The 14,120-nt window shown below is 34.1% G+C and overlaps 1 protein-coding gene across 4 annotated transcripts in view; it reads right to left on the reverse strand.

Moving 5' to 3' along the window:
- Positions 1-14,120, reverse strand: part of ARB2A (ARB2 cotranscriptional regulator A) — a 392,989-nt gene that overhangs the window by 349,495 nt on the left and 29,374 nt on the right. For 3 of the 4 annotated variants that reach the window (XM_028089288.2, XM_028089289.2, XM_028089290.2), the window contains exons 2-4: positions 10,356-10,479; positions 4,421-4,522; positions 67-167 (exon numbers count right to left, since the gene is read on the reverse strand). In XM_028089288.2, the coding sequence (XP_027945089.1) occupies positions 67-167; positions 4,421-4,522; positions 10,356-10,461 (309 nt within the window). In that variant the 5' untranslated portion in view covers positions 10,462-10,479. The remainder of the gene's footprint in view (positions 1-66; positions 168-4,420; positions 4,523-10,355; positions 10,480-14,120) is intronic. The other variant, XM_028089292.2, reaches the window with a different exon arrangement.

Consider the following 14,120-nt stretch of genomic DNA (forward strand, 5'->3'; position numbering starts at 1 on the left):
AAACCTTTATTCTAACTATTGAAAATTAGGAAAAAAAAAAGTTTGAAGTTGAATATATGACCATACCTCTCCTAGAGCTTCATATCTTTTCTGGTTCCACCTGTGCAAGTCTTCCCGGTAGTTAAAAACAAATGGTTCCCCAGTTTTTATGTGTCTTAACTGCCCCTCTAGAAGATAAACAAATAGTATTGCTATGATTCAGAGTATATTTATAATAATATGAAAAATATAACAAATAATGTCTGATAAAAATTTAAAATAACTTTCTCAGAAGTTTCATTTTTTCTTCACATTTTTCCTTCAAATATTAACATGATGCAAACATCTAACTACTATAAAAGAATGGTCCCAACTACTCAAATGCTGTGGCTTTTGACCTTCATTTCTCTAAAGCAAATTAACAACATTTGAGGGCCTATCATGTATAAGGATCTTGGCTAGCTACAGCCATGAACATGGCCTCAGTTTCTAAGCTTAGTGGTTACCGGAGGAGTAAAAGCATAAATATCAAAAAGTTAAGCAGCTTTTCAGGAAGTTAAGCAAGAATGAAGTAAGTCAACAATCTAAAAACTGCCACAGGCAACTCACGTAGACGATAAAGTCTAAAATGAGTATGGAAAAATGGAAGGTCCCTATAGGTTACAATAGGTTCAGAGGTTCCAGTGAGATTTCTCAACTAGGCCTTGAGGTATGGTTAAGATTTCAAATGAACATTGGAGAAAAGCAGTGAGCCAACACTGGTTTGGACTGTCAAGGCAGACACACTCACTTCAGAGATTTTACTGGTAATAACTTTGCTAATAATATCACGGGGATAATCAATCCAGAGGCACAGGCAAGGAAAAGCAGGAGAGGCATTTCTTCCCAGGTCCTTGCCTCTCACTGCCAGCACCCTCTGGTCCAGAGTAGGTGAGGTCTCTAAGTGAAGCAAAAGGTTACCTCATATATTGGTAAGCATTTGGTTACAAATGCTATGATATTCTTCAGAGAAATATACTTCAAATATCCACAGATTATATGTTAGTTTATCATAAGCAATGCCAAACCAGTCATCCTGCTCAAAGTCTTCCATAGATAAAGACTCTGCTCATAAAAAACATTAGTCTGTATTCACAAAAAGATTACATTATCAGTATGTTTATAAGGAGAAAAGACCAGGCCACCTGTGTTCTTTCTGTCCCAGAAGCGTGCCATTGGTAATCAAGAGAGAAACAGACCACAGGCCAATTACTTTAACCTACTCTCCCCTGCCTCTACCCAGCAATTTAAACAAAAATGTGAAAAATGGACAGAACATTCAAATAACAGTGAATGATCCATTTTAAAAGAAACAAAAAGAAGTACTGAGCCAAACTGCAGAACACTGGAGAACATGTTGGGATCAAAAAGCAGAAGGCTCAAACTACTGGATCTGGACTTTATGCTAAGAGCAGTGAAGCACAAGAAAGGGTTTAGAGCCCAAAGAGGGACATGACATGCAGAGTGGAACTTAGTATTTGATTTTTATTCAATGAGGGCATGCAGGAGTGGACAAAATGTTGAAAGGAAAATTATGGCACTCAAACTGAACCCTGGAAATATACTACTCCAAGTAAAACTACTTCACTATTTTTATGAATCAATTTCACCACACACAAAACTGCCTTTTTAAAAGTGCAAAATAAGGGCTAATCCTTATTTGTAAAGTTTTTAATACTCTCAGCATGAGACACTGTGTTAGATCACTAGAACACTCTTTTTTCGATTCTTTAGGAAAATGGGACTGTCAAAACAGCCACCTATTAGCACTAGTGTTAAAAGTGAAAACAAGGTTAAGAGTCAAGGAAAGTGAGCAAGTTCTTATCCAGAAAAAAATATCTGGATCACTTATGTTATATTTTTGTTTGCAAATATGGCATTTCTGGTTTGGACAATCTCTCCAGTGACTGTCAAAGGTCTGATTTAGGATACTTTAGCTTAGGGTACCCTAAAATCTGCTGTAAAGTTTCACATGTATACCTAAAATGTGTGCTATTCTGTGAATTGTATCCATATATTTTATCAGATTTGTTACGGAGTCTAGGACCTCAAAGAGGCTGTCACTTGCCTAAATGAATTAATAAGTTGAAAGTATTTAGGATACTTCCTGGCATGTATTAAGAGTTCAATAAATATCAGGTATTATGGAAGACGATATTCAAACTCAAATGGTCTGCCACAAGTCCAATTATTTTTTTTAGTGATACAAAAGTGTACTGCACCAGAGCAGAGGGAGTATAGGTGAGGGAAAAAGTGGAAAAGCCTTCAACTTCTTCATCAGCAAGGATATCTAAGCTGGGCCTTATACAATTACACAATGGGAAACATAGGTGTATTTGAAAAGGGACAGTGATTTGAAAGAATAAGGTATCAATTTGATATAGGTAAAAACAAACTCTTCCCCTTTGTTACAAACTGTTTGGCTTAGAATAAAATTTGTATCGAAATTCATCTTTTATCCAACTACTTTAAAATCCTTTAGAAAAATTAGAAACTTCTTCAATCGGGTAATGAAAGTTTAATTTCAAAGCTTTCATAAAAGTTTTTGTCATCATAAAGTTAAAAAAGAAGTCCCCAAAGATACTAAGTTAGAACTGCCCTTTTAGAGGTTTAGTATTGAGACCCAGTTTCTTGTTTCCAAATACTCACTTCTTTGAAAAAATATTCACCATTAACCCAAATTCAAAGGTGAACTGTATCAAACTAAAAAAAGATCTTAAAAGTGACATTCTCTCCTTAGAATTCAAGTATTTCTGCCTCATATTGTTAGTCTATGTTAATGCAAGACAATGTCCAAGATACTTATAAAATGAATGGTAGGTGTGTTCAAGGATGCACACACATTTGAGGTATACATACATGAAAGGACACATATATGCAAAGGTATAGGTATGTACGTAAGTGTGAATGCAAGGTAACTAAATACATGCAAGGGTGTACAAGTGTGTGAAAAGATGTGTGTATGTATCTGGTAAGAAAGGGGAAGATAAAAGTTTATTGCTTCTGGAGCACCTGGCTAGCTCAGTTGGTAGAGCATGCAACTCTTGATCTCAGGGTCATGAATTCAAGTCCCATATTGGGTGTGGAGCCTACTTAAAAAAAAAAAAAAAAGTGTATTCTTTCTTTGTTTTTTTACTCACTTTAAAAAATATTCACAGAAGATGAAACAGACTTTAGCGAAAACTGATGTCCTATATCCATAAGGCAAACATAGTTCTATCATTTACCCACAATACCAACATCCTATCCAATTCCTGTTCTGAAGGAATCTAGGAATCATTTTAAAGGAATAAAGACAATTTTAGTCTAAATGCTCATTTGGTTCTATTAATTAAAATATAAAGAAATTTGAAAAAACAAAATATTACTACTTATACATATCTTGGCATTAAGATATGCTTTATTAAAAAGCATGAAAACTAACCTCAGAAAAGAGATGAAAGCTTCTAATATCATCTGTTTAAAATCAATTAATCTTCTAGTACACAGAGACTGTCACTATAAATCCTGACACCTATAACTGTTATTATAAAGGGATATCCACTACCACAATGATAACAAATCACCAATTTAGTTGATGTGGAGCAACAAATAGAAAGCTACAACTTAAATGCTACCAAGCCTGCAACAATAGTACTCTTCAAGTGTAATAACAGTATGTTATTAATTCAGGGAATCATAATTCTTTGTTTCAGAAATATCCTTGTAACTTATGGTATGTTCTTCCAAACCTCAAGTGCATTTATTATTCAGAATTTAATTAATAAATTTAAAATAAACAGGGTGCCTGGGTGGCTCAGTCAGTTAAGCGTCTGCCTTTGGCTCAGATCATGATCTCGGGATCCTGGGATCAACAGAGCTCTGTGTCGGGCTCTCTGCTCAGCAGGGAGTCAGCTTCTCTCTCTCTGTCTCTCATTCTTGCTCTCGCTCTCTCTCAAAAAAATAAATAAATAAATAATCAATCATTAAAAAAATAAAATAAATTTTAAAATAAGGATGTTGCGTGAAAAAAATCATGGAAAACTGAGTGTTACGCTTTTAAAATATTATCACAGATGATAACTGCTAGCCATTTAACTTCAAATATGTGAAAAAGTAGCATCTTTCTACATAATTTAATTGGAGTCCTAATTGGATGCCAGACAGTTGAAAGCTCAGGGTTGAAATATGTTCAGTCAAATCAAATTCACGTCCATTGGTTTAAGTGACTTGACAATTATGGGAAATTACAATTTGGTTCTTTTGCTTAAGTGAAGAATTTCACCATGAAGGGAGAAGTCATTATTTCTTAAATGAAATACATAAAATATTCTAACTTGCAAATAAAAATAGCAAATAATATCTGTCCTATGATTCTATTACCATGATAACTAAATCTTGTATGTAGCATACAACCACTTACTTTCATTAAAAGCATATTCAAATCCTTCCAGGGTATCAGGAAAATCAAGAGGTGGTTCATCTTTTTTCATTAGTTCATCCAAATCAATCCTAGATAATAAATCTAGAAAAGAATATGAAATGCGCTTACATTCATTTTCTTAACAAAGTTATATTTTAATAACAAAGTTAATAACAAAGATTATATTTCTGATTATTTTAAGTATTCTTTGTTCTACCAGATTACTTTTTATGTGTTGCCTTATTGATAAGTTTTTAAATTTTAAGTTCCCCAATGCTATATCATGACAATATCAAAAGTACTTTCAAAATCATAATTTCCAAAACAATCACAATTTTAGATCTCATGTAGCACTGTAGTAAATTATTAACTTCTTCCTCTCAAAATATTCAGCTATTAATTTGTATCTTATTAACGTCCATCTATAAAGTTTTGGGTCTTTTAAATGGTCACTAAATTTTATATAAAGATGAAACTACTGTTTATGAATAAGGAAACTCACAAATTTAAATAGGAGTAATATAGCACATTATTCCATTTTTATAGGAAAAAGCACAATATTAAAATACAACATGCTAACTGGAGAAAATGGGTTAACAAAAAGCAGTTTTTATTCTTCACACCATTTGATTTCCATACAATAAAAAAATTGTCAACAAAGTTCTTTAAATAAACATTTTATTTTGAAATCATTTTGGATTTACAGAAAAGTTGGAAGAAAGTACAGATAGTGTCTGTATGTCCTTTACCCAGTTTCCCCTATTGTTAACATCCTACATTACCAGGGTACATTTGTGAAAGTGAAGAAACCAACATATGTATGTTCCTATTGACTAAGCCCAGAAATTATTCATCAGTTTCCCATTAATGTCCATTTTCTATTCCAGGATTCCATCCAGGATACCACACTGCATGCAGCTGTCATGTCTGCCAATCTCCTCTGGTCTGTGACAGATTCCAGTCTTTGCCTCTTCTCCATGATCTTGACTCTTTTGAGGAATACTGCTTAGGTATTTTATAGAATGACCCTAAATTTAGGTGTGCTTGATTTTTTTTTTTAATTTTGTGATTAAACTAGGGTTACAGGTTTTTAGAAAGATTACCACAGAGGTAAACTGCCTCTCTTATCACATGATATCAAGGGGAACGTGATATCCACGGGACATCACTGGGGATGTTAATCTCCATCAGCTGGCTACGACAGTGTCTGCCAGACATCTCAGCTATGAAGTTACTATTTTTCCCTTTTCATAATCTATTCATTCCTTGGAAGTGAGTAAGTCTAGCTCACATTCAAGGAGAAAGAGGTGGAATTATGCTCTACCTTGTGGAGTAGAGAATATCTACATATATTATTTGTAATTCTTCTGTATGAAATTTTTGTCTCTCTTCCTCCATTTATACAGTTATTCAATCTTATTTATGTCAGTATGGAATGATGGATATTTATTATATACTTTGGGTTACAATAAATACTACATCATTTATTTTGTTGCTCAAATTGATCCAGCAATGGCCACGGTTGTAAGCTCTTCCAGCTGTTTGACATGCTCTTATCTTTTTGTTTTTTAAATATTCCTTTATTTTGTGTTACCACAAGATGCTTGCTCTAGGCTTATCTTTTCCCTGCCCCAGCCTAGAATCAGTCCGTCAACAAGTATTTAATGATATCTTTTAGGCTCTTCTTATAGGATGAGGCAAAAATTCTCACTATATGTCATATGAGAGTAATATCAAAACTCAGAAAAACAAAAAGATAAACTTCAAATTTATTGTTCCAAAGAAAAGATTTTTTTAAAAAAGTTTAGGTTTCGAGATTTTGCATTCTAACTCAAATTCCTGAAGAGAAACCAGCTTCTAGGATATGTAATAAAGCAAACTAGTCCCTTTTCCTACAAAAGAATTATCTCAGAAGAAACACCTTATTTCTATCTCTTACAGAGATATAACAAATCCATTTGTATGGAACATCAAAATATGCCAAAGAAAAAAGTAGTTTGTCTACCTCCAGTCTCTAGTCTCTTTTAAAGATAAGCCCTCAAAAAAAACATTTTTTAGTACTCTTCAAACTGCTATATCAAATAAACCTCGACTCACATAAAAATGTAACATCTTCAAAATTCAAAAATAAAAATGTTTACAAATTCTCTAGTAAAATGGAAATGTCACATAATATACATACTGTACTAAAAAAGGGATATAGGCTGACAAATTTCTGATTCATTAGTGAATTTCTGAACACCATGTAATTCTTTGCAAAACAGAGTAAAATAGAAGATTTTTTAATAGCAAAAATGGCTTGGAGTGGCTAGAAAATTCTTTCTTTCCAATGAGCTGAGGCTCCTTCACTATAGTCATCTACAGTTCAAAACTTAGAAACCTTTTAATCAGACACACAGCAACCATCTAATATATAAGCAGATATGTCTAACAGCCATTTTGTCTATCAGCTCAGATCATAAAATGCCACCTAACATCTACATACCAATTTAAAGTTTTCACATACTTTACCTCACTTGATCATCACAACCCTATATTATAGTAGCATGTATTATCACCTTCACTGTCCTTCAGATGAGAAAATGAAGGACAGAGAGGAAAAATGGCTTGTCCAAAATTATACCTTCATAGCACAGTGGGGTTAATGGAATAGATGTAGTTTCCAATATCTAACTCAATGCTCTTTCAAAATCACCATACTTACTCTATGTGCCATATCAACCCTAAAATATTCTGCCCCCTCTCTTCCTTACCTTATAAAGTTATAAATATAGAAATATGCTTTTGCTCTGCTTGAAATGCTATGAATGACAAAATGAAAACTAAATAAATAGGCATTCTTCAAACTTCTCTATTAACAAGGGAACCAGATATAGGTATTTTTATTTCATTAGCATTAAGAAGACATGTAGAAAGAAAATGTCAGAAATTATTTTTCCTGCTTTTTAGAAAGAAAGCAATACTATAAGCTGCATTTTACATATACACTGGATTCCAAAGGCAGTGGATTAGGCAAAAATCAAGTATATAAAAACATTTCCATTAAAAATACCTTCATTCACCTATAAAATACAGTATGACTGAATCCATATAACTTAAATATGCATCAGATGTAACACAAGTGTTTTTTCTAAAACATGCCTCTGATGATTAAAGTGATTCAGCAACTAGAATTCTAAACTTCAACTAAGCATATGCAACAAATGGATAAAAATACCACTTGATACCCAGAAGAAATGAAAACAGAGACTTAAACAGATATTTGTACACTCGTGTTCATGGCAGCATTATTCACAACAGCCAAGAAACAACCGAAGTGTCCAAAGACAGAGGAATGGGATGGTTAATTCTTTGTGTCAACGTGACGGAGCCATGCCATACTCAGATATTTGGTTAAACCTTCCTCTGAGTGTGTCTGTGAAGGTGTTTCTGGATGAGATTTGACATTTGAATCTGGATGAGTATGTACATGATACTTTCAAACACTTTTGGAAAACTAACAACATAATGAAATTGGCTGGTTGCTCCTAAGGTCACTGGACAAGGAAGTGGAAAAAATGGACAAATTCAGGAATTCAAATACTGAGCTCAAGCACAGCATAAATAACCTCTATCTTCACAAACCAGGGTTAGGCAAAGGATGCATAGACATGACACTAAAAGCATAATCCATAAAACATAAAACTGATAAGTAGATTTCTTTAAAGGTACGTTTAATTCAGTTTGACACTTTGTTCTAAATACACTTTGCTATGCACTGCCACTTTATTTTCTAATATTTCCAATTTAACTCTTCATTAATTGTTACAAGCTCACATGTACCAAGCACTCTTATTTCTTCTATAGTACCAATGAATTAAAAGATTCAGAGAAGCTAAGTAGCTAGTTAACAGTTAGTACAAAAACCTGAGTTTGAATCCAGACAATTCCATTTTTACACCCTATCCATACTCTTTTTACATAATTGTAGTAGCTTTAAAATCCAGAAAACCTATGTAAACTCTTATATATTGCTTGAGGAAATGTAAATTGGAATGACTATTTGGAAAATGTAATTTTCACATTATCGAGTAAGGCTGAAAATGCACAAAATCTATTTAGGAAACCCAGTGAGTCTATTTAGAAACTCACACACATTCCTTGTCCTCTCTCCTAAATCAATCATTACTCTGAGAGTGCTAGTCATTTCCAGCAGGATACAAGCACACAATGAAACCTTCGAGAGGATTGTCCATAGCTGTCTCTAATTCCTCTCTTCCCATTTTATGAGGAAGCTCTCCAGTATAGCTTTCATTTCCACGAATTCGTGAAAACAGCTCTTTGTGATGATCACCAATAACCTCCACGCCGTCAAATCTAAAAGTAATTTCTCAGTCCTTGTCTAACCTGAATCATTATCATGACTGAATGAATTACTCCCATTTTCTTCATTTGGTGTTCAGGATCTCTCGCTTGCTCTTGGTTCTCAGCCTATTTTACTAGAAATTCATTTTCAGCTTCTTTTGCTGGTTCCTCTTCATCTTCCTGACCTTAGAGCTGAAATGCCCCAGGGTTCAATCTTCAGATCTATTCTCTTTTCTGTCTATACTGACATCTCTGGTGATCTCAATTAGGACCTATGGTCCTTTAAATATTACCTCCATGCTAATGATTTCTAGAACTTTTATCTCTAACCCAAATGATCTCCCAAACTCCATACACAACTCTTCTACCTTCCTGTTTAAGTGGCGTCTCAGTTTAATATTTAATATGTCTAACTCTTGCTTTTCACTACGCATCACCACAACCTGCTTTCCCAGTTTTCTTAATCTAATACACAGCATCTAACTTAGAGTTTTTTAGGCCAAGAACCTTCAAATTCATCTTAATTTCTCCTCTAACATACCTTGTCTAATCCAACAGAAAATCATGTCATCTCTTCCTTCAAAACATAACCAGAATCTGTCATCATCCTCTTTGCTACCACCCTAATCGAATACATCATCGTCTCTTACATTTGTGAGGAGAAAGCAATGCTCTTAGCCATGTTCCATTTTTGAAGGTAAGGGCTAGTTACACCACCCCCTTGATAGAACACTAGCTCTAAAAGCAGGGACAAGATGAGGCAGATTGTAAGCTAAGAAACTGGCTGCTTTATCATATACATGGTTTAGGCTTTTCTGAAAAGAGATAAAAGGTAGTAGGAGAAATTCTTGCGGTATCTTCATCATCCAGCCTCATAAAGAAGGGTAGGATGGCAGTGAGGGATTCAGAAAAATGGCTGCAGTCAAGATGGTCTGGGACATTACCTACAAAGCATCATGAAGACCACAAAGACTCTACATTGAACAAGTAAAGAGACTCGTTATCTGGCATAGTTGGCATCTTAATATTTAGAAAATCCGTTGAAGAGATCTTCCGGTTCAACAAAGCACACTTATTTTAGGAGTAAAATTCTTTTAGCCTGCAGACTTAAAAAAAAGTCTAGAACTCAAAATACCCAAAGAAAGTCTAGGGTAGATTCACTCTGAGGTGTTAACATGTTGAGCCTTTCAAAAAATATCCCTAATTAATGCCACAAAGATAGAATACTGGATTATTAGGCAGATTTTCCTATCCTAGCATGACATTCTGATCAACAAACTATGATAAAGGCAATAGTCTTAATTCAAGAGACCTACAGTGTTAGTTTTACCATTAAATATATGATTTTGGATAAGAAAAGGCTTATGAATTCTTACAGTTATAAAATTACATGATTCTGTGATTTATTTACTGAGTACATACTACATCTCAGATACTGAAAGAGTTGTTATGAGGAATACAAAGAATTACAAATGGATTAAATACTCACATTCTTATTTTAGAATTGAAATGAATGGAAGATCACCTAAATATTCCTGTCCCTTCATTGGGCACAATGAAAATACCCTGAAAAAGCAAATTAAGTATGTACCTTTCAGTGCTGTAGTCTTTTCTTTTTCATCTGGACCTCCCTGTTGGATTTGTGCCATGCTTATCCAAATTGGCAACAAAATTAAAGAGCTCAAGGAAATAGACATCAATCTTCAGAAGACAGTCTAGAATGAATGAAAGCAATAAATTAAGCTCTACTCAATCCTACCTATTCCATGAGAACTTCCTAGATCCTCCCAGTTGGGATTAATCTCTCTATTCTGATTTCCCACTGTACTTTGTTGATGCCTATACCACAGTACTTATCGTAGCCTGCCTTAAATTATAGTTATTTATGTATTTGTCTGGGTCAGCTAACAGATTACAAGCCCCAGGATAGAGGTATCAAGTTTTTGTCATCTTTATATCTCTTGTGTCACCAAACACAATACCTTATACATACAGATACCTAAAGTCACTGAATTTAATTTAGCTAAATTTACTATGTAAGTTTAGTTCTCTATCATCTAATGTTTTTTAAAAAATATCTTCAGGTAGTTTTAAAAGTCTGAAATTCCCTTTAAAATAAACTATAAGCATGTGTCAATTACAAGGTCAGAATGTCTTCCTTCCAGAACAGTCAGAAGGAGAAAAATACATAAATACATAAAGTAACTAAGTTACCTCTGGTGCAATTCAAAATACAACTTTAAGGGAGAAAATCAGCCCTTTAAAAAATGAAACCATGTCAAATTCAATGTCTGGAAGCCATTCTCTATAAATGGCACTCCAGTATTGTTAAAAATCTAATTCTGCTCTATTTTGGCCAAAGGGAAGGCATTTACACTATAAATAGATGGTTTTTCCCAAAACCATCAAAGACAAAAAAAAGACAGAAGACAAAAAAAAAACAACCAAAAAAACAACACTATTCCTAAAGTTTAAAAGACAAAAATGCAACACATACAATGGAAAAAATTAAACTAATTTAGTCAATCCACGACTGTTAATGAAATTATATAAAAACTACATTCATGACAACAATAAAATGAGACTGAATATTCCCCTGATTGAGGAACCCAATTTATTTGCTATCCACAAAGCAAACCTCAGTTTCCATTCAGAGGAATATTTTAAAATTATCTTTAAAAACTGAGGCATTTTCATAATCAACAGAGTATAGCAGAAAATATTTTTAAAAAACCAATACTGAGGGGCGCCTGGGTGACTCAGTCAGTTAAGCGTCTGCCTTCGGCTCAGGTAATGATCCCAGCGTCCTAGGCTCTCTGCTCAGCATGGAGCCTGCTTTTCCCTCTCCCTCTGCCTGCCACTCTGCCTGCTTGTGCGCTCTCTCTCTCTCTGTCAAATAAATAAATAAATAAAATCTTTAAAAAAAAGTATAACTAACACTGAAAATATTTTTAAACTATGAATGCTCCAGTCATAAATCATATTGCCCTTATTTCAATTCTAACTGGAGGTATGGGGGGGGTGGTATAAGAGGAAAGACCTGGCTTCACCATTAACTACATGTACCCTTGACAAATTATTTCACTTCTCTGTCCCTTATTTTCAAATATGAAAAATGGCAATGATAATCATGTTTCCCTCATACTGTTATAGTGAGGTTAAATGTAAAATAGTTAGCATAGTACTTGATGTGTAACTAAGTGCTCAATGTATGCTGGCTTATATATTTTTTAATTGTTATAAATGTATCATGGCTTCACCATTTAATAATAGCTCTGTGGCCAGGGACAAAACACTTAATATCCAAAATCTTCAGTTTCCTCATTTATCAAATGTAGCTCAAGAATTAGTGTTATAGAAGGTATGTATAGCTGATCATTGCTATTACTAGCAGTAACTGTGTTTGTCAACGGAGGTTACTAAAATATGAGAATATTTTTGACGGGAAGGCATTCTCACTTAGTGGGGAAGAGGTTGTTATTTTTCTTCTGTGAACAGGTAACTGAAAACTCTATAAATCTATAGGACTACAATGTGTCTACATTCCTTCAAGAAACTCTTGTAGTTTATATGGTGGGTGATGTGTAAGATACCAGGGTGCAGCGGTGAGTTAAAAGAGACAAGGTCAAGGGTGCCTGGGTGGCTCAGATGGTTAAGCGTCTGCCTTCGGCTCAGGTCATGATCCCAGGGTCCTGGGATCGAGTCCCACATCAGGCTCCCTGCTCCTTGGGAGCCTGCTTCTTCCTCTGCCTCTCTCTCTCTCTCTCTTTCATGAATAAATAAATAAAATCTTAAAAAAAAAAATAAAAAAAAAAAATAAAAGAGACAAGGTCAAGGCCCAGGTGGGGGCCTAACTCTCTAGCTACCAAAACAAACTGTCAAAATAGCTCCTTATAAAATATGTAAGATCTAGACTGATAATTCTATCACTGTCATAAAGAAGCATTATTTGTAAGATTTATCTATTCATATGTAGGATATTAATCTTATCTGTCAAGTCCCACAAGTTTATGCACAGGTTTTACCAGCAACTCCCTATTATACACGATCCTATAGCAGAAACTGAAGAGAAATGTTCATAATGAGAGACCCCATGCACTACTCTCTGTTAACAATTCCACAACTAAATTAACTATCTACAGGGACTTCTTGCATTGTTTACTATATCCCTCTGCCAACCCAGTATTTCTTCTAAAATATAAGCAGTTAGGTTATTTTTGATTGGCTCCAAATTGATTTCCAAACAGAACGATTTATACTATTATTTCATTGTGACTGTTTTAATGAGTGACATTATAAAATATTTTTGGTGCTAAAATAATTTTCAAGATTCACATTTTAAAGTTCTGGAGACCGAGTGTACAGCATAGTGACTGCAATTAACAATCCTGCATTGCATACTTGGAAATTGCTAAGAGAGTAGATCTTAAAAGTCCTCATTACACACACACACACACACACACACACACACACACACAAAAGATGGTTAACCACGTGAGGTGACGGATATGTTAATCAACCTTATCATGGAATCATTTTGCAACATTACATTGTACACTATATAAATCATTACATTGTATACCTATATAAATCATTATATTGTACACCTCAGGCTTACATAGTATTAAATGTCAATTATATCTCAAAAAAAAAAAAAAAACCTGGGAGAAAAGCTCTAAATACTGTACAATGTTTAGTAACACATTCCTCCCCCTTTAGATTTTGATTTCCCTGAGGACAGGTACCATGTCTGTCCCCAGCACATGTCTGGCATGTTTAGAACTCACTGGGTACTTGTTGAATTTAAAAATGAATGAGTAAAAGATAGAAGGGGAAAAAAGAAGATGCACGTTTTAAAGAGTCATTTTGAAGATTCTCAAGATTCTCACAGCAATTAATAATCATATTCTTATTTTACATGAGATAACCAAAAAATACATGTCATAATTTACTGAAGTGATGATATACAAGTTAAGAGACTACTAATTATTATCTGTGATCCTAAACCTTCTAGCAGCAGATGCAAAGCAGGTAAGCATGAAGCAAAAGCAATTTGTCTGTTGCTCTCTTATTCACTGTTAGATTTTTACCCTCTCGAGTTATTTTCCATGGCTGTGGCACAGCTGGTAAAGCTAAATCAGGAACATTATAAATTCTCAATTTAGTTTTCATAATAAAAATTCAGAGTTATAACCTGCATGACCACAGATAAACACTACTGAAAATGCAGCCAGCAAACCGTCTGATACATTTGATATATATTAATACGCGCACTCAACATAGTTTATTTAGTATTATCTGATGGAGGTTAGGTTATAGGGAATAAAGTGGTAGAAGGTTTTTACTGACATGAATT

The sequence above is a fragment of the Eumetopias jubatus genome, unplaced genomic scaffold (assembly GCF_037043125.1).
Source record: "Eumetopias jubatus isolate StellerSeaLion01/CBP00866 unplaced genomic scaffold, mEumJub1_p1.0 scaffold_5, whole genome shotgun sequence".
Classification (NCBI taxonomy): domain Eukaryota; kingdom Metazoa; phylum Chordata; class Mammalia; order Carnivora; family Otariidae; genus Eumetopias; species Eumetopias jubatus.